Below are 21,513 nucleotides of genomic sequence, written 5' to 3' on the forward strand. Positions count from 1 at the left end.
TCGGTCGATTCGAATTGAGTTTCGATTTTGATCAAGTAAGCTTTTGAACCATTCAGACTGAATTCGACCCCGTCTCCACTCCCTCCTAATTTAATTAAGTAGACAAAAAATAACGTCTAAGGCTGCTGATGACCGCTGCCAGCAAGACTGCAATCTCGAATTGAATTGGGTTGGTCAGTTGAATTATTCTTCAAAATTTAACAAATCAAATGTAACTGTAACGAACGACTTTCCAAGTTCCAACGCTCAAAGCGCGATGACTTCAGGGCTATAGTCAAAACAAATTACTTAATAAACAATCTAATAAAACTAACCAAATCAAAATCAGTTCTTTTTTTTTTTTTTTTTGACAAGAACCAAATTGCAAGTTAAAAGAATTTTTAAAGAAAAAGAAATGACAGAAGCACGGTTTCCCAAACATTCGCCGAATTCTTCTTTCGCTTAATCCTTTTAGGTTAATGTTCCATATACTGACATTAGTAGCATTAAACACGTGTCACGTGTACAAAATATAAATTTTAGATTCAAATTATCATTAATTGTCATACATCTGAATTCGATAATGCATCGACATACAAGAGATTAATCTTTTTTTTATGTCCACGTTTTTCAAACAATTGTCTTTTTGGTACAATTGTCTCCTCCTCCTCCTCCACAATGAGATCTTATAAGATCTCATGTATCTACACAAATCGAATTCTCTCGTGCCAATTCACCTTTCAGCGATATTCTTTGTCACATAAAGTTGTGCATTTATTTCCTGTGTACTTCCCAACTAAACTATGCTCTGACATTTGGATCCTTCAAGAATCAAAACAGTCACAAGGGAAAGGGAAATATGAAGGAGAAAAACTCAAAAAGCCCCAAAAAAATTTTTTTTTTTTTTTTGGTCAAAAGACACGAAGTCCCAAATGCAAGAGTCAATTTTCTTCTTCTTTTTTTTTTCCCCAAGGGAATAGAATAGTCAATCTCGTCTTTCCAGTTTCCACTATGCAACAACTCTGACAGCAGACTAGATCCCAGCCATCCAATTTGGACTCCAAAATCCAGCCGTTAGATTCCCGCAAATTTACTACCACAGCACAACAGAACTGCAACTGAAACTAACCTCCACTTTCATATGATGTTTACATGTTTCATTACGTTTAACTAACATATTAATCACCCCACTCTCTTTGTCAGAGTCCGTAAACACTCTCCAACTTCGTTAAAAGTGACCGTTAATTAACGCATGAACCTCAAGGACTCGAGAGGTTTGACATTTGAAAGCAGTTTTTTTATCAAGAAGTATACAATCAATCCCATCTTAAATAAGCAGTGACTCACACTCTTGAATAAGCGCGTGGGATACGATTAATTTGCGTATAAGACAGCGTTGGTGAGCTCGGGTTTTGGAGGGTACGCGTCACTTTGTTATTGGTGGATGAATACTGTCACGCCTCCCGTGTCCGCATCGAACGTTGCCAGAATTTCGCACCTTCTTCCACGCTTTTATTTCTATTGATGAAGAATTATATGAAATTAAGAGGAGAACAGTGGAAAAAATGAAAATACCCAGAAGACCCTCTTGTTACTGCATTATTTCTTCTTTTGATTTTCACAGAATCGAGATGAATTTCATACCCATTGAATATCTTTCATGACTGGAATTCAAGAATTTCATACTCGTTGCGGACGAGAAAAGAAACAGATTATTGAAAATGTCAGAGTTACACGTGTCTCAATAGATAGGGTCTCAGTCGAATCTATTACATGCAAAATCCATACCTACTAAATTCGTGCACACATAGGCTAGTAGCCATGGCGTAGATATCCAACAAGTATATAAACATAACATAAAATAAACCCCAATCACCATTTTCGGATTATAAAATTAATATTCAAGAATGTTGCATGCAAAGACTTATAATTCAAAAGAATGAAATACTAGCTATAATTACTCGTAATATTATTATTATCTAATTTATGGATCTGCATATGGCCTAGGATTGGATTTGAATTTTATGAATTCAAACTTTACTTGGACCAATAATTCTTTGTTTGAATTTAAAAATTATGATGAGTTTAGATCGGATTTGAGTAAGATCCAACCAAACAACATGCATAGCTTACTATTCAATTTACAATCCCTCATCCCTTACTATCCGACCCTCCTTAAACGACATGCGTAGATAAAATGTATAGTAATCAAATGATGTACATAGAAATTTTTGAAGGTTATGATACTTAATAATAATGAGATATATCTAATCATGGTCAAGGCAAGAGCCTTGCAACATGTCACTTGTGTGTGCGTCCATGTGTGCGTTTTTGTCTTTGTTAGAATAAAAAACAAACATAGAATAGAGTTTAGAGATAAAAATAACCTACATGACTTCTTTTAAATATTACGTTAGATTACTTTCCTTTTTTTTTTTCTCCATTATAATATGTACCCCATATGGTTGTACCAATAAAAGGCAAAACAAACTTGTAAAAAAAATCTGTTATAACTTTCTAATACAATATGATGCCTAATTTGCACGCGTATTCAACTAAGAAATTTTTGCTTACGCATAATCTTTGGAACGGTTTAACAATCAAACATATGTTTGATTTTGAAATCCAAGGCTCAATCCTATGCAGAGTCACCCAATAGATAATAATAATGTCTCATAAAGTAGTCGAAGGAATTTTTATTATGACATGCTGCATAAGTTTATACCTCACATGCAGCATGCCTTTTGCTTTTCTGTATACACAGTCACTAAAAATTATTAATAGGCATTCCAAACATTGTGCCCATTGATAGCGTCTCCATTTTTATTATTTATTTATTACTATTTATGAAGTCATCATGGAAATTAATAAGTAAGTATGAAGCGTAATCATCATAGAAGAAACTATGAGTTCCAAAGTTCCAAAATTTGGAAGGCACATCAATTTCAAGGCTGTGTTGGTTGGAAATCTGTAGATATTCTATAAGCGATTTATGGTTTTAAGGATATATCTTGATCTTTGACGCCAGAACTCTTTTTCTATCAAAAACTGAGAAGGTTTTTTTAACCTATCCAAAAAAAAGCAAAAAAAATTTGGTTAAATAAAAAATTTGATGTTGTTCGAAATCTACAAAAACTCTAAAACATAGCAATTCAAAGGGCCTCTGAAGTTTTGCTTTTTGGAGAGTCAAATCGACATCAATCCTAAGATCAAGATGATAATTTCCAATATAATACGGAACATCTTTTTCGAATGGTACCAAACTTTTTATCTACAATGAGAAGTGACTTTCCTAGTATATATAAGCATTCCTTGTACCAATTGATTGTACTTGAGAGGATAACCAATTTGACATCCTTGGATCTGGACACAGCTTTCATGGAAGACAGTGCACCTACGAAAAATCCAATTGCATAATCACTTAATTTAGTCAAACTGAAAACCATCCAGCTGAACGCACTAATTTTTATTTTTCTATTTAATCTTTTCAAAATGGTTGACCTCCATGATAGAAACCAATTGCTTCTTTCTTGACAGGTTATCACTTTTCTAATTTCTAATATTGCAATTGTATATTCCATGTCATACCGTCAAAGTGCATTCACCATTTTAGTTTAGTCGGTAATTCAGCTTTTTTTTTTTTTTAAAAAAAAAATCAAACTTGTCAGCAACTAATATTTGTATCAGGCAATCATTTTTCTCAGATTCAGGGATCAGCAGTGCTTAGATGGGTATCAAGTTGTTAATACAACACATTTTGATAGAGACTTCATAAGCGTTACAAATGCAACAACTTTATACTAGTTGTGAGTACTATTACAATAAATTTCTTGTCGCCTATTGTGAACGATATACAATCTCATCGCAAGCGTTAAGAATTTTCAACTCAACAATGAATGTAGATCAACAACTTCTTTGAATCTGTTTGGATTTTTTTTTTTTTTGTGGAGAAATTGCACAAACATATATTTCAATCACTTATTAATATTTCATTGATCTTTATGATTTATACACATCAAATCTTGTGAAGCATTTTCTAAAAAACACTTCTAAAAAAACATAATCTAAACGAAGCAATTGCACTGGTAAATTCGTCTCCTGCCATTATAAGCAGAACAAAGATATCACTGGAGAGAACGACATTGAAGCAATACTCTCCTAGAATCCATACTAAGGGTGCATTTGAGTCCAGCTCGAGCTCAAACGTGCCTGGGAGTCGAAGCTCGAGCTCGACTCAGAAGGTTTCTATTTGAACTCGAACTTGGCTCGAAACAGTTGTCTAACTTAATTGAGTTCGAGCACTCGGCTTTGAGTTCGGTTAGTGGTTATTAGTAAATTTCACAAGCAACATACCTAAAAGAGTAATTTTATAATGTCAATAATTTAATTAAAAAATGTAACTACTTGAACGAGTTTGTCGAGCTTTCGAGCACTAAAAGAGCTTTTGGAGGTCGAGCACGACTCACAGTTTGATCGTTTGAGCTTGACTTGATTTCGATCAGCACCGAACTCGTTCACATCTTCTGCACCCCTAATCCATGCCCATTTATGGCTCTTCAACCAAAACTTCAAATAATTGAAGTTGCTAAAATCTACTTTTACATGGATTCGCATATGCCACATGTTCTTTTTTTTTTTTTTTTTCCTCGTGATCACGCAGGCAACCAAACCCCAAACATAAAGATAGGGATAGTTTGGAGATTTCAAAGCATCGGCTTCTCGAACTGCATACTACTATTAAGTGCTGTGAAGTAACCAGATCAAGCGTGGGATCTCCCTCCGTTGCATGTTAGGTACACTTATTTGGCGCGTACTCAAACAAACTATCTGACCGAGAGAATTCAATAAATAAATACTCAACAAAATAAAAAAAATATATACAAAAAAAATAGAAGGAAAAAAAACACCACACGCACACAGTGCACATTTCACATCCCACCTCCCTCCACAAAGATCACAACTTCTCTCAGACTCAGTCTCGGAAAAAAAAAAAAGAAGAAAAATGTCCCCCAAAAGAAATTAATATTAAAAAAAGAAAAAAAAAAAGAAGAAGAAGAAGAAAGCCCCACAGACTCCAAAACAAATATCAAAACTCTCCTTTCGTTTCACACACATCACTCAGCACAAACAGAATATATTTAGTTGATAGAGAAAAAAAATAAAGAAGTGTGAGAGTTCACACACACACACACATCACACTTCTCACTTCACACAGCACATCATCAAAGAGAAGAGAAGATGGAGAGAGAAGGAGATGCATCATAACACACTACTACTTTTTTTGGTAGCCTAAGGTGAGAGAGAAACTTGAGCCAAAAAGCACTTAAAAACCTCCCAACCAAAACACACACACACAGCACACACAGCACACACAGCACACGGACTCTCTCTCTCTCTCTCACTCGAACTCGTATGTGCGAGTGTGAGAAGTTAAAAGAAAGAAAGAACAAAATATAAACAAAAAAGCCACACTATATAAAACGCACACCCTTTTTCTTTGCCTTTCTTCCCTCTCCTCTGTCTAAAACCACCAAAAGCACCGCCCCCTCAACCCTCCCTCGATCAAACCCACTCCTCAGCTTACTCCCCACACACACACACACACACACACACACACTAACACTACTCTCGCCTTCTTCTACTGTACTTTAGTACCTATATCTACATATACGAGAATATACTATCTATGTTTCTGTGTCTGTGTATATATTAGTGTATGTCTGTACATAAGTAGTTATCAAATAAAGGGAAAACTGTGAATAGGTGTAAAAATAAAGGGTACAATGGAGAGGTATAGTGGGACCCAGGCAATGGAGGGGGCGGCTACGGCGGATCCGGTGGCGGAATGGACGGCCCCGAGTGGGGAAACCGGCCTAGAAGGTGGAGTTACAGGAACAAATAAAGATGCTCCCTTTTTTTTTTCTTTTAATAAATTTTCATTTGATCATGCATTTTGTTAATTTCATGCGAATTTTGGCTGAATTTCGCGAGGATTAGTTAGTGAAATGTCTGGATTCTCAGTTTGGATGGTTATCAAATTTGTGATGAATTTTCTGTGGGAAATGCAGAGCCTATGTGGCAATTGGGCCTTGGGGGTGGGCCCGAACCGTACCCGGAAAGGCCCGACCAGGCCGATTGTATCTATTACTTGAGGACTGGTTTATGTGGTTATGGCGCTCGCTGTCGGTTCAATCATCCCCGTGATCGTACCGCGGTAAAATTTCCTCCCCCCCCCCCCCTTATTTTTAGGTCCAAATCGAGTTTTTCCTTGCCTTTGTTGTTGTGATCATTCAGTTGAAGCTGTTTAGTTTGTTTTCATAGTCTTGATTTCACGTGGTTTTTAGCGGGTTTTTCTTAGATTTGATCTTATTAAGCTTAGTCATTCAATCTTTGGATTTCATTGATTTTCGGGCTTTGTTTGAAAAAAGATTGTATTTTTTTTGGATCGCATTGGATTTAGTTACGAGATTCAGATTTTTCACATGCATTGGTTTAACATGATGATGGTAATTAATGTTAGGCGATGGGAGCTAGGGCCACTGCAGGAGAGTATCCGGAGCGAGTGGGTCAGCCTGTGTGCCAGGTATTTCCATTTAAATGCTTCCTCTTTTTGTTCTTGTTGGGATACATTGACTGTTTGTTAAAGTTTGAAGTCAATGAACGTGAATTAGCGTAGTTATGCTTGGTTGTCTGCTCATTGAGGTTTGTACAACTTTCAGCTCCTTTTTCCGCGGACCACATTTCGTCACATTCTGTGTTTGGTGATGCACTTGTTGCAAACTTTCCACACGATCACTTTTAGAATGCATATTTGCTTGATTCTGTGATCTACTGATTCGTTTGTTTGCTGTCTGTTCTAGAGAGTGAGATCTTTAATGAGTTGTCATGATTTTATCTTTTGTTCCTTTTCATTCTTAGTTTAAATCAATGGGTTTTTAGTGATTCAAGGTTGATTGATTTGGAAAATGCATTTGCTGAATCTAATATGGTAAAGAATCTTTCTTAGTGTCCAAGTATAACTGATTGGACTTTAATTTAATGTATTCGTTTTTTTCCTCTTTTTGGTTGATCAGTATCTTTGGATAATATGTTAAGAGTTCTTGACTGCATTACCCGCGTGGTAGTGCTTCTCTTAGTTAAGTTGAGATAGCACACTTAATGTGTTGGTGCATGTATCATCAATATGGCAGGTTATTGGATTAAATACCTTGATGAGTTTTTGCTTGTGAAACTTTAAACTAGTCTTTTGGGAAGTGTACACCTTGTGCATTTTCTAGGTCATCTGCGCGTTGTCTGTCCTGGAGAAGAGAGCTACAAGGTTGGATTTCGTCTTTTTCAGTGTGTGGATATCATGAAGTTTCTTCTTCTTCTCTCTCTTCTTTTTTCTTTTTGACATATCTTGCACATTGCTATTCCCTTTCCTTTAAAATTTTGAATTCTAGTTATCAATGCAGATCATCCTTCTTGCTCGTATTAGTTTTGTTTTAGTGTTTTAGGTCAAGTCAGAAGTCAGAACTCAGTTCCAACCACAAACTCCATCCAATTTTCTTCACAAGTTCTTTAATCTACATACTGTATTACACATATATTGGCATGTTACTTTTTGGATTCTGAGCTCCAGTGTTGTTGATTGCTGTGTGAATCTTGTACGTAAGGGAATAGAAGCAAGGCTCTTTCACATTTCAGTGGAATCTGGCTAAACAAGTTTTTTTTTTTTTTTTTCCGGTGTTTAACTGTTTTCTGTTTGTGAAAAAGCTATAAAATTTATTTAATGTTTAAAGATAGATTTTTGTACATTCTGCTAAATATTTATACATCCATACGCAATGTTTGTCATTTGATATTTCTAGTACCACATGTTGATCAGTCTCCTGGATTCTAATGTCTGTTATTGAAGGAAGGTGCTTTGCGCAAATAAATGAACTTTGAGCTTTTCCCTAGCTTTTTTGCTGCTTTTTTGCTGCTGTGTTCCTTTGTAGTTGATTTTGCAGAGGCACGATCATGTGCTTTTGTTGTGAATTTCTATCTCACGTTGCTTCTGTTCTTCACTAAATCTTGTAGTTCTACATGAGGACTGGAAATTGCAAATTTGGTGCTTCCTGCAAGTATCACCATCCAAGGCAAGGAAGTGGATCTCAAACACCAGTGAATCTTAATTTTTTTGGGTACCCTTTGCGACCGGTCTGTACTTTGTGCCTTTTCCTTCTTGATGTCTTATTCATTTTTAGCCTTTTGATTATCAATATTTTTCACGTATCCTTCTGACCTAGCTCACAAAGTTCTTGTCACAGGGTGAAAAGGAATGCTCATATTATGTGAAAACAGGGCAGTGCAAGTATGGTGTCACCTGTAAATATCATCATCCACAGCCAGCCGGTGTTCAAATGCCAGCACCAGCGCCTGGACCTGGACCTGGACCTCTGCCTGCACCAGCAACTGTACCCGCGCCTGCTATTTATCCTCCTGTGCAATCTCCTTCTGTGCAATCATCTCAACAGTATGGTGTAGTGCCTGGAAACTGGCCAGTTCCAAGGCCTACTCTATTTCCAGGTTCATACATCCCTGGTACATATGGTCCTATGCTGCTTCCCCCAGGAATGGTTCCTCTTCCGGCTTGGACTTCTTACCCAGTATGTGCATTTGAGCCTGTTTGTTTTGTCAAAATCTTTTCATATTTGTCCTCATTAAAGTGTATTGACTAATGTAAACTTTTGTAGACACCTGCAAGTCTTGCAGCCACTGCAAGTAATCAACCTGCTATGGGAGCTGGCCATATTTATGGAATAACTCAGTTGTCTCCTTCAGCTCCAGCATATACAGGACAGTATCTATCCATTCCACCTGCTGCTGGTCCTTCAGGAAGCAGCCAGAGGGAACATGCTTTTCCAGAAAGACCTGGCCAACCTGAATGCCAGTATTACATGAAATATGGTGACTGTAAGTTTGGGGCTTCTTGTAGATATCATCACCCGCCTGAATTGAGTGCACAGAAGGCAAATCCTGTCCTTAGCCCCATGGGTCTACCTCTACGTCCGGTATGCCTTCTCAAATTGACACTTAGCTGGGGTTATGTTTCTGTCATTTGAAATTGTGTGGAAGTTGCAATTCCTTGCCCAAAAATTTTTAGTTAGTTCATTTTATTTTTCTAATTAACATTAGCAATATATCTACATGTGCATATGTTGAAAGTCTCTTTTTTTTAGGCATGAAATGTTTCATTGATGTTTTCGTAATAATGCAAGCTGTATTCACTTAGATCGATGGAACACAGGAAGTTCCCTCTTCCTGTTATTCCTGCTCTTTCTTCTTGTGTATCGACTATTTTTCCATGCAAACATTCTTACTTTGAATCTTGTTAAGCTAAAATTACTTCTTATTCTCTCTGGGACACATCTTAGTTGTGAGGATACTGGTTTATCCATGGATGGTTGTACCTTTTTTTTAACTTTTGACAATCAGTAAGTTGTCCATTTTATTTTCTCACTAGCTTGGGCATTTTGAAATGTTCAGCATGCATGAATCTGAGATTCATTTCAATTTGTTTGGTTGATACAGCTTTAGATGCACACTGGATTTTATGTAATTCCAGGTATGCATATTTGTTGTCCATCTCCATATCCCCAGTGTCTTGGTTTTGCCCCCTTTCACTGTTTGATGTATCTGCATCCAGTGCTTTGTGCTAATTTTTTTCCCCTTGTCATGTCAATTACCCTGAACTACAAAAAACTTATAAAGAAATTATTTATCAAAAAGGAGGAGAAATTACTTGTATAGTAAATCTGGCTTATCAGCATACACCCATATAGTAGCACTAGGTGGTAAATGGTTATTATGCTTCCTTTAATAAGTTTACTATATGATTAGTGGTGTATGATCAACAATCATAAATATAAAATTATCAGTTTATGGTCTGAGCTATAGCATTTCAAGGGACACCAGAAGCTGCAGATTGTTGTTGCAGCTGAAAACATTATCTGTTACCTTTTTTTTAACTTCTGAAAACTGCTGGGTTTGAATTCACTGGTTATTTTTTGTTTATTTTTTTCACAGCACTGTTTATTGAAAGATTGTTAAATATTTGTAGGTGAAATCCATCCAGGACTTAACTGTCTTTTCTGCATGAGATTGCAGAGAAATATGGTCAAGTAATAAAATGGTTGATAAATCAGAACTATTATGAGCGGAATAGACCAACCTGTGACCTTTGTTGCGAGAAGGATGTGGTAATTTGAAGTTGAATAAAAAAGTAACTATGTAGCAGTAAGTAACAATTAGGAGTTGAAGCAAAGTAGTCAATGCATTCATAAATTCTTGAGATTACATAGTGTAAAGCCCCAATAGAATGAGTCTGATAAAGCTTTCTAAGCTTACAATCTCATATGCAAGATCATTCATGTGAGTTGGAAAGAAAGTTGAGCTTTTTTTTCCCCTAAAAATTGTTTATGTTAGGCTAAGTGTTTTTTCATGCCAAGGATGATGGTAAACTTTTTAGTTAGGATGCCAGTAGAGGATGGAAATTTTGCTTCGAGAGAGTATATCTGAAGTTGTTTGCATGCTTGATACTTTATGATGTAATATTAGTTTCCATTTTCTTGGTTGAGAGTGTATGTAAAGCAGTCAATTTGTGTTTATCTTCACAGGTATAAGCTGCTACGGTAGGTGCTTGCAGCTTCCTAAATAATCGCCTAACATGTTTATTTTTGTAACAGTTTCTACCCGTAATTGCTGATTTATATCGCAACATCATACATGAGCTAGGTCCTTCTATGTGATCTTGTGGTTTGAAACTCATGCTTGACTAGTTGCTTATCTATGGAGAAGTCAAATGTGCTCATAAAGCTTTAATTTTCCATTTTATTTGATCTGCCACTGCATATTGCTGGTATTATTTAACACATTTTATCTGGAAAAGGAGTACACAAAAAGCTTCTTATTATGCATATATTTGGCAAGTGGGGTGTAGTCAGTTTAAATGCTGGGAACTCACTCTTATGAATTAGATATAAGCACCAGAAAATCATGTGCAGCTCATGAATGATTACCTGTTTATGTGGTCTCCTTTTTCTTTCTTCTACAAAATTTTTATTGAGGGCTTGGCAGTCGGGAGGGTTGGAGCAAGAAGAGGGTATAGGTTGGAGGGGTATTTTCATTGAGGGACAATCCGTGACAAAAGTTCTTGTCTTTGTTTTCCATTGGAACAAAGAATTTCTTTGGACATCTTTTTGCTGTTCAAATTGTTTTCATGGCAAAACTCTTCTTTTAGTTGCCAAGTTATCGTTGTTAATCTTTAATCTGTTCTTCTACTGTACATTATTGACCTGTGACTACAATATTCTGTTATTTTTCTTCTGATATACCTTGGTACTGCTCACTTACTTCCCCTTCTGATTCTTAGATAAATGCATGAAGAGTAGATCAAAACATAGTAACTGAAACATAGAAGCACTTGGATTAGCAGTGATTCTTCTAAATTTGGGTATGCTGTATGAGGACTCTTGATGTTCTAAGGTCTTGAGATGCAAATAGACACTCGAAGAATCCACCCTCACGTTCATATTCTTTCTAGCTTTTTCCATAGACCTAGAAACTGTGAAAATTGCAGTTCTCTTGCTATTTTTCCTTCAAGAAGCTTTCTTTTTTCTTAGGATAAGCTTCTTTTGACTGATTCTTATGCAGTGATTCTTCTAAATTTGGGTATGCTGTATGAGGACTCTTGATGTTCTAAGGTCTTGAGATGCAAATAGACACTCGAAGAATCCACCCTCACGTTCATATTCTTTCTAGCTTTTTCCATAGACCTAGAAACTGTGAAAATTGCAGTTCTCTTGCTATTTTTCCTTCAAGAAGCTTTCTTTTTTCTTAGGATAAGCTTCTTTTGACTGATTCTTATGTTCATTATAATTTCCATAGGGTGCGGCTGTCTGTTCTCACTATTTACAAAATGGAGTATGCAAATTTGGGCCTTCGTGCAAGTTTGATCACCCAATGGGGACTCTAAGCTATAGTCCATCTGCATCTTCTCTTGCTGATATGCCTGTTGCTCCTTATCCAGTTGGATCTTCAATGGGTACTTTGGCTCCATCATCCTCCTCATCGGACTTGAGGCCTGAACTTATTTCTGGATCCAGCAAGGATGCCTTCTCCAGCCGAATGTCTTCTGTGAGCGCTTCCAGTGGTTCTGTTGGTTCATTGTTTTCAAAGAGCAGTATAGTCCCTCATTCAAGCACTCAGCAGCCTGGACAGGGAACCTCTACTTCAAGCGGCAGCAGTAGTACAGTACATGGAAGTGAGGTTCGCACGTCAAGCTGAGCAAAGTGAAGCTAAGCAATTACAATCTTTTTTTGTGGATAACTCTCATGGACCCAGTGATATATTTTTTATGCAAATCACTTCCTAGGGGGCTGTTTCTCATTAGTCATCATGGTTCCATCAATCAGGTCTAGGAGATTGTAGCTCTGTTAATCTGTGTTCATATATCATTACATGGCCACCATTTCCATTTTCAATAAGCCATGCCCACCTCAAATGATCCAGCAATCTTGGTATAGCTTCTTGCTGGTTCTGAATAACAAGAAAATACCCACCTCACATTTAGAAATTCTACACCCCAGCCCAAATTTTGGAGCTTGTTGTCAGTTGTCCCCATTTATATTGGAATCTTTTTCGGAACGAAAAAGATCAGTTTCATATTATTCTTCTTTCAAATTTGACTGCCTTCATGGCCATCTTCAAATTTGGAAACAAGCTTCCAACTTGACTTAGGAATGAACACCAGTATCTCCTTGTTACCCCCTTTTTGTATGGGGCTTTGTTGTGCAAATTATCACATAAGGGAACTGCAAGAAGGCAATGTAAAACTGCCTTAATATGTATAAATTATATGGTTATGTTGTGATATGAACAGGCTGAACGCTTCTCGATAATTTATCTTCAATACATCTGATAAATGAAGATACATCTTTGACAATGTAAGAATTTCTATTTTCATTCTTCCTTTGTTTATGAGGAGATGGTTGCCTCGTTTGTGCTTGTACTATAATTTATGGTCAACCCTCGGAAATAAAGCATCTGGGATTTGGGTCAGGTAATGGCATGTACATTTTTGCACATCGGAACTTGCAAGTATCACATCCATGGCTTCCTCGTTTAGCCTGATTATATGTGCTTAACATAAGGTAATGTTGAACGGGCTTTGGGAGCCTTTTACTTCTTCAGTTGGAAGTTGAGTCCATGGTTGCAATGAGTTATAAAACTGATTTATTTATTTATTTAGTTTTTATATTTATTACGTACAGAACTGCTTTCTTATTGGGGTGTTGTTGCACAAACCCACAGAGTCGCCGTATAAGCTTGGTGTTCCTCCTGGTTTTCATCGAGGATGTAGAAAAATTTCCAACTAATTTCCCAACCAAGCTCTCCCTTGAAAGTAACATATGTATGTATAGTTTCTAAAATTTTGGGTTAAACAAGGGTCTGCAGCATAACATGCATGCTTAATACTGCACAAGCACTGGGAAACAAGGCACTCTATTAACTGTACGTAGAAGATTTTGAAAAGACGTAGGTAACTTGTATGGAAGGTGATGGATTTGGGTTTTACTGATTCAACTAGACAAATAGGAGGACACCTTTGGTCTGAAAGCAAAACTGGCACAGGAACTACATCGATCAATCTTTGCAAAGTATTGTCTGATTCTTGCTTGTTGCACCCCCCAAAACCAGAAAAAAAAAACCTTAAAAGCGAGGCTAAAGTCTAAACAAGAAATGGCCCCGGATGTTTGTGGTTGCAAGTGGAAATAGCGACCAACCTCCAAGGACCCTCTCTTTAAAGGGCATGGAAAAAAGGGACTATCACTTGGGAGGACGTCTTTTTCTTGTATATGCTTGCGGAGACATGTCTTTGTTTGGCACAGCGAATCTACCGCAGGGAATGTAGGTTGGGTCTTTTACTTGGATAGAGTTATGTATGTTCATATATTCAAGGAAATCGAGTGCAACCAAAACCCTTCCCGGAATTTTATCGTACTACTAGGGAATTACGTAAAATAAGAAGCTACGCTTGTCGTGCGCAAGAATGGAATGCATGTTGCATGACTGGCGAACGTAAAAAAATGCCTGCCCTAGCCCTAGCGGAAAGAAACACTTAACGCCCTTTTCGGTTTTTTGCCTATTTATGAGCAAATGAAGTTTGAACAACAAAACATTATCCGGCAATCGAAAACATTATATTAGTTTCTGATAAATATAGGAAGCTCTAGAGTAATTACATTTTTCATGCAAAGGTCAAAAGAAAAGAGCGAAGAAAACTGGAAAATCAAGAAAGAGAAGCTGCATGCAAGTTAAAAAGAGTTGTAACTTGGAGAAGTTATAGCTCAACTCCAAGTCAGTAAGTTACGAGACAGCATTGGAACTTAGAATAGGGTATATCCCGAGTCAACAACATCACCAAATGCAAATGGAGGAAATACAGAGGAGAAGCCAGCTGATGATGTGGCTGCAGCCATTGACTCGAGACTTGTATTGTCCACGGTTGGATCATACCCCTCCATGCATCCAGTTTCACCCATCAATGGGTTGTTGATCACTGCTGAAAGCTCACAAGAATTCATCTCCCATGACTGCTCGTTTTCCAAGAATCCAAAGTTAAGTCCTTCGTAGCACGAAAAGTTTCCAGGGTTTGTAGAATCCACAGGAAGAACATTAGTCACGTCAGCATCAGAATGTGATTGATTCTCTAAAACCCTCAAATTTGAGTAATTACTCTGGTCAACTGATGTTTGATCAGCATTGCTGTTATTTGAGTACTCTTTGTGATGAGATGGAGGCTTTAAGCAATTATCAGGAACTATGCAGTCCAAGTAGCCTGAGTTGGTTTCACTCCCGCTAGAGAAAAAGAAGTTCTCACTAGGGGATGAACCATAAGAGGACTGAGAACAAGCGTCATTGTCAGATGATATTGGATGCTCTCTGGCCTGAGATGAAGAACTAGGATGTTTAGTAGCATCATGTTGTTTATTTTGGTTCTTGGTCAGCGAGTGCGATGGCGGCAGTATGGATTGGAGATCAAAAGGGCTGATAAGAGAATGGAAATTTGTGTTATCTGAGTATACAAAATTGGTTCTTGCTTGAGTCCCCTTCATGGAAAGTGCTGCTCGATCATAAGCAAGGGCGGCTTCTTGAGCAGTATCGAATGTACCAAGCCAGTGCCTTTCTTTTGTGGTAGGATCTCTGATTTCAGCAGCGTATCGGCCCCAAGGCCGCCTTCTAACGCCTAGGAACCTCCCTGGTTCTGCTTGCTTTCTGCGACCTCTTTTCTCACTAGGTTGGGAAACAGAAGTGTTTCTTTGTAGTAAAGTAAATCCTGTTTGTGTAAGGATTGGTTCATAGAGATTGAAGGGTTTTTCTGGGGTTTTGGAGGTGGACATCGCAGAAAAGAATGAAGAAGATTAGGCCAGAGTTAGAGGCCTGGAGACTGTATGAGAACAAAGGTTGTGTTAAGAGCTACAGCAGAAATGCAGAGATGGAAGGCTGTGAGAATGTGTAGGATGCAGTCCTTAGGAGTTAGGAGTGAGCTCTTTTAAAGACTCATCTGATCTCTCTTACAATCAAAGGGGGCAAAAGGACACTGCAACATGTCATTCATCTCAAGACCATCTAGCTCTTTTTCAAAATTTGTACTTTTCAGCATTTTTATGTTACTATTAACTTTTTGTTAGTATTCCATTAACATCAAAATCATTTGTTTTCGTAAATATAAAATTGAGTATTATTGTTAGGATGAAAATGAAGATTCTCTTAACTTTTGTCAAGCACATGCTGACATGCCGTGGTAAAGGTTCGAGAATACTTCTATGGAGCCAAGTATTTCCAAATAACAATTGTTTTTTTTTTCCTTGGCTTCCCTTCCTGGGGTAGTCTCTCTAACTTCTAATGTCTTGATTTTGCTCATACGCTTCCCTAAACTAAGATTTATATTCCTTGTTCATTTGCCTCGTGTAATTACAGTAATCCCTGTTTCCCCTTCACCTTTTGTTCATTCGATCAATATGCATGCATGCATGACTATTAATTAAGTCACTGTGCCAACATAAGGTTAATTTAGTGATCCTACAGAAAATCAACCAGCTCATGCATCTCAAAAAACATGTGGTGGATGGTCACTTACTCATTTTTAAAAAAGAAACTCAAAAGCAAAACTAGTTTAGTTGAGGATGAAACAGAGATAAGAAAAGAGCAAAGAAGTTTTTGTCTCCATATCCTTGAGAGTCTCGAACTATTTGAATTTGAAGGTATCAAAAGTGGTAACTTCTATTTAGTGTAGGGTTGCACATGTTTATCCGCGTTATCTGCAGCAAGTTTCCTTCCACACTCTTTGTCTTCTCTATAAATTTTCAAAGGGAGCAGTTAAAGATTAAGTTTAACTAAAATGACTAGCATAAGTTTGAGTGAGATATCGCATTGGCCTGTGTAATGGAAATACTCTATCACCAACAAAATGTCAGTATTCAACGACAATAGAGGCAATTCACAAGACCTTTAGGTCAAAATACTTAGCCTTATATGCATGTCATTTCCCTAGGCTCTTTCCGCGTTAAATCTTTCTACATTGTTATTATTTGTCCATATACTGATTGTGGTTTGCTTTGCCCAAGAATGGGTTTTGGTGGCAAGCCATTAGAGGTGGGCAGAAAATGATCTACTCATCAATATCTCTTCAGGGATCGTTTCTGATACCTTGAGAATGACCAGTATGGACTGAAATAATGTAAGAATTTTTGGGAATTTCTATCTTTTCTCAACCAAAGTCTTCTAATCAAGTACGTTTCTTCAACCATTAGTTCTTTTCGTTTTTCCCTTTGAACGGCTAATCTTGAGGGATTATAACCAATGTTGCCAAACCCAAACTAGATTAATTATTGTTGGTTGAACTTCTTTAACTTGATTTTTTTCTTGAACTAGATACACACTGAATAATGAAGGCAAATAATATAGTCTGAGTCCCCATTCCAAGTTTTAATGCAGTATGATGGAATGGTCAAAGAATGAAATGCCTGTAAAAAGCAATGCAATTACTTATCCAGACCTTGGCGTGACAATCTGGGTGGATTTCTTCGTAATAATATAAACTGGGGCAGTTTGTAACGACGTCTGCTTAGGTTTTACTACAAGCTAACCAAGAGCAAAATTCCCTAGGCCAAAAAATTTTGTAAAAAAAAAAACATTTTTTTTTTGGTCTAAAGGGACTAAGGGAGTCGTGGATCTGTGTCCTTATCTAAAAGGAAGCATAAAAGGCTATAGTCAAAAGAGCAATCAAAAGGTTGAGGAAGACATAGGAAGCCACATGCCCTCAAATATAAACAATTAGTGGGACACTATCGCTCACTAAACCATTTCATCAGCAGTTCTAACAGGACACTCATAACTTTTTCCGTATTGATTAAAGTTTCACATGCCTAATTGGCATTGGGAACACCATAAGCTAATCATATAATCAAACGGGTCAACCCCTTTTTATGTCCCTATCATACCAGAATTCTATAGTGTTTGCCACTTGTTCCTCTTAATGGTCTGTCCCGAATTATGAAAAGCATAAATGGTGGTAACAAAAACAAATTGAAAAATTGAGGACAAGGAGAGCATATTCAATGCATAAGTAGTTGAGTTTTAATGAAAAACAGTCATCATCTTTTAGTCTTATGACCTAGACAAAATCTGGGACTCTTGACTGATCCACTATAAAAATTACGTATTCGAGAATTGAATAAAAACAGTGACTAGAAAGCAATCTTGAGGTCATTTCCCTAATAGACCAAAAAAGTGTCATATCAGAAGATAATTATGAAAAATAAGGGATTTTATTTGTTTATTTTCTTTTATTATGGTGATGGATGGAGCGGTCTCTGGAAAGTAGTAGTAACAAAGTTTGAATTGAAAATGATGCTGGATTATGCCTTCCTTGTATTAAAGGTATGCCACAAGAAGTTTAGAATTTGAATTACATGAATAGTCGGTCAAGCCTCATATGAAAAGATGTGATCCACTTGGTATTTAAGTACTTCAAGTTTATTACTAATAAAGTGCTAAAACTTATTAGTACTGCTAGTATTTGTTGGATGGCAGCTCCTTAACATGCATGAATTTATTTGGATCCCTTTTCTTGAAAAGTAAACACAAAAGTATGGAAAATGTCAAGTGAAGTGGGGGCCTCCTTCTTCCATCCCTAAGTTCCATCCTGACAAGAGAAACTTGTTTTGGTCAGATTGGAATTTTGCACATTCTCCCAAACATGAACATGCACACACTTTTGTTGTAAGATACTTAAGGTCACCCGGAATTTGGGGAAAAAGATTATGACATTCTAAGGACTAAGGACTCTCTGGGAGCCTTTGGACTTTGACGAGACTGAGGGGAAGGGATCAAGGGATTTTGTTTGTCTTTGACCGGCTCAGAATTGAATTCTTATTTCTTTCCAAAGGAAAACTGAGCCCTCAACAAGGCTCCTTGAAGGGTTTTTCTTGTTCCTTTTTCTACTGCTTAATCACAACATTACTACTACAATCCTGCAGCTGCAAGTAGCCAGGGGAATATCAGGGATATTGTTGCTCAGTTGTTGGGATGGGTTGAGACATGGTGTCTCATATTTCAACGTGGTACAGATATACAGACAGTGGAGAAGCCTCATGTGACCATAAAGACTGTTAGTGTTAGATGAACGTAAACAGCTAATTACACTTCTATCATGAGAGCTATTGTGTAAATTTCACAGTAAGACACAGGTAAACTTGAAAGATTAGGACTGTGCATATTTCACCTCGGGCATTGTATGGTGACGCATGAAATTTGGCTATTTATCCTTCACCGTTTATCTCCAAGAAGGGGGCAGCTCAATAGATCTAGCAAAACTTGATTGGATTGAATTTTGAACTAACCAATAAGCTAGCCAGTTCGTATAACTTTCAAGTTTCGCCCCCTCAAGATGAAAATGCAGAATATGAAGGTGTCCAACGAGTAGCCAATAGCCACTTGCAAATTCAATGAGGCGTGTCACTTCCCTCCCCTGCAACTTGTCCCAATTATTAGTTAAGACTTCAAGGCCTCGAGGCTTCAAGCATGTACTTTTCTCGTACCATTATCGTGGGGTGGGGTGGGGATGGGAGGCAAGAATCTGCAAATTCACTCATCTGACTCTTATCGGATTTTGCGTGAGGAAGAGAAGATAGCTAGTCCATGAATAGCCAACCCACTCATGGTTCAAAGCCGTGGTCGCGGTCACGGTCGCGGCCCGGAACGTTCCACATCGGTTTCGGCATATCGGTCGCGGTCTTGGTGAGATGCAAATTTTAAAGTATTTAATATTCTAAAAATTATTAATAATATAAAAAAAGTATGCTAAACAAAAATAATAAAAAATAGCAAAAAAAATGGCCAAGTCAATCCGTCACGGTGTAACTCGACCGATTTCTCGTCTTGACTCGGGATAACTCGGAGTGACTCGGTGTGACTCGGCCGAGTCAATCCGTCGCGGTGACGTCTCGGCCGATTTCTCGGCGAGTCAAGTATTTCGGTATCGTTTCGTCACGGTATCGTATCGGTAGGAGCCGAGACCGAGACGACTCGGCCGAGACTTCGAACCATGAACCCACTTGAGACTCCATGTCAATTGGTATTACTGTAGCATTTGCAGCCTGAGTTCTTTCTTTCCTGATTTCCGGTTTCCATCCTTTTGGTCCCCTATTTAACTGGAGAAACTACGACTACAAGTTCTTTTTAAAAATTTTTTTTTTTCTAACAAAGAAAGAGTGAAATTTAAGAAGTTGGAGGAGAAAGGGGTTTAATTTTTGGAATGCCTACAAGTTCTTTTGGTCCCCTATTTTTTGTAATTATGTATATATATATACATATAAAATAAATGTGCATTTGAATGAAGGAAAGCACACTCAAGATCGAACGACGACTAAAGAATTTCCAACAAGTCTAATCAACATATACTAAGAATTTTCTTGTTTGGATTGCTTATTTCTGTCAGAAAATATTGTCATTTTCCGTGATCACATTTCACCTTTTTCCCTCACATATATCAAATCGCTACAGTAATTTTTCCATGAAAAATGATGGAAAATGCAATCCAAACACAAACATTTCCATAGGAACCATGAGAGCTCATCTGTTGGCCAATTGCAAGTCTGCAACAGGTGCAAATAGTTCCGCTCAATCCCTTCCAATTTTCTCTCTGGCAAGGAAGATAACAAAAAATATCTGCCCAAGATTTGAGGTACGGTGAAATCACGTACGGAAGATCAAAATAATTAAGTCCGAGGAAACACACATCCGGATTGTATTACCAACCGTTCGTCGAACAGGAAGGAAGAAGCCAGCTAACTGTTGACTGCCACACAAGAGATGGGCATGGTGACGTGACACTCGATACTGTTGCCAAGTAATCAAGGGGGCCCACCCAAGCAGACGTGTCGGCTCCTTGGGATTCCACGTCGGCAAGGAAGGACCTGCAAAATACTGTACATAGAGAGAAGGAAACGAAAAGAAAGATTGCGTTGCAGAATGCAGGGTTGACAGAGTTAAATGCATGTGTATTTGTCGAGGGTTTGTGTACTTGGCTACGTGCCCTTGACAACTGAATCAAGAGGGTTGAAGAAGCAGTAAAGATTTGTTGAGGGTTTTTGTTGTACTTGTAGTTGGGTACGTGCCGAGAGAATTGAATCACAGAACTTAAAAGGAGGCATGAAGAAGCAGTAAAGATTTTGTGATGGTGAATGAATCTTCATTCATTCTTTTCAAGTGTAGGTGAAAAGTCTTCATGGGAAACGAAGTGGTACTGAAGGAATTATTGTCAACTTTCTTCTTCTCTTCTGATCTTTTTGGATCAGATTGTCAATGAGCATTTTGCTTTTCAGAAATATGATGGGGTTTTTTTTTTTTTTTAATGCTATAGGAGCATTTAGGATTTAACTTCATATTTCTCAGTTTGCTAATTCAGAGGATAACAACACAATATTTCGGCGCTCACTCTAAACTTCAATGCTGATCCCTCCAATCCATGCATATTTAACATAGAACTTCTCTATTAAATGCAATATATACTTGAAGAATGATATCTTAAATGAACATTATGCATACCCTCTACGTTCCTGTTCGGATAGAGTATTATTTGAAATATTATTTAGAATAATTATCGTAGTATTTTTTTTGTGATATGATGTATGTGAGATAAAAAGGTGATTGAGAATATAAAAAGGTGAATTAGGAAATGTGTTTATGATACAAACGAAATATTATTTGACAAAATTGAGCTATCCAAACACAAATGTTTCAAATACAAGGAGAGTACCAAGATGACATAGGTAGAGCTATGGAGTCGGGAATGGCATTAGTTTTCAGGTCATTACGAATTAATAATGGGCTAACTAGTTCTTTGTATGACTTCAGGTCATTCTCGTTTTCCCGTGAATTAGTAGCCGCGCGAGCTGAACATAATAATAATATCAACTGTTTTTGACCAAAAAAGAGTGGGATATG

At 37.5% G+C, this 21,513-nt stretch overlaps 2 protein-coding genes across 2 annotated transcripts; one reads left to right on the forward strand and one right to left on the reverse strand.

The window, feature by feature from the left end:
* The first annotated feature begins 5,171 nt into the window (after positions 1 to 5,171).
* LOC113738125 (zinc finger CCCH domain-containing protein 58) lies at positions 5,172 to 12,505 on the forward strand. Its single transcript, XM_027265314.2, has 7 exons — positions 5,172 to 5,859; positions 6,048 to 6,193; positions 6,500 to 6,562; positions 8,041 to 8,160; positions 8,271 to 8,609; positions 8,697 to 9,014; positions 11,890 to 12,505. The coding sequence occupies exons 1-7, from the start codon at positions 5,763 to 5,765 to the stop codon at positions 12,286 to 12,288; spliced, it is 1,482 nt and encodes a 493-aa protein (XP_027121115.1). The 5' UTR covers positions 5,172 to 5,762; the 3' UTR covers positions 12,289 to 12,505.
* Positions 12,506 to 14,390: 1,885 nt separating this feature from the next.
* LOC113737886 (ethylene-responsive transcription factor ERF086) lies at positions 14,391 to 15,420 on the reverse strand. The gene has a single exon (XM_027265028.2). The coding sequence runs from the start codon at positions 15,402 to 15,404 to the stop codon at positions 14,391 to 14,393; it is 1,014 nt and encodes a 337-aa protein (XP_027120829.2). The 5' UTR covers positions 15,405 to 15,420.
* Between the last annotated feature and the right edge of the window lie 6,093 nt (positions 15,421 to 21,513).

Source organism: Coffea arabica, chromosome 3e (genome assembly GCF_036785885.1).
Source record: "Coffea arabica cultivar ET-39 chromosome 3e, Coffea Arabica ET-39 HiFi, whole genome shotgun sequence".
NCBI lineage: Eukaryota > Viridiplantae > Streptophyta > Magnoliopsida > Gentianales > Rubiaceae > Coffea > Coffea arabica.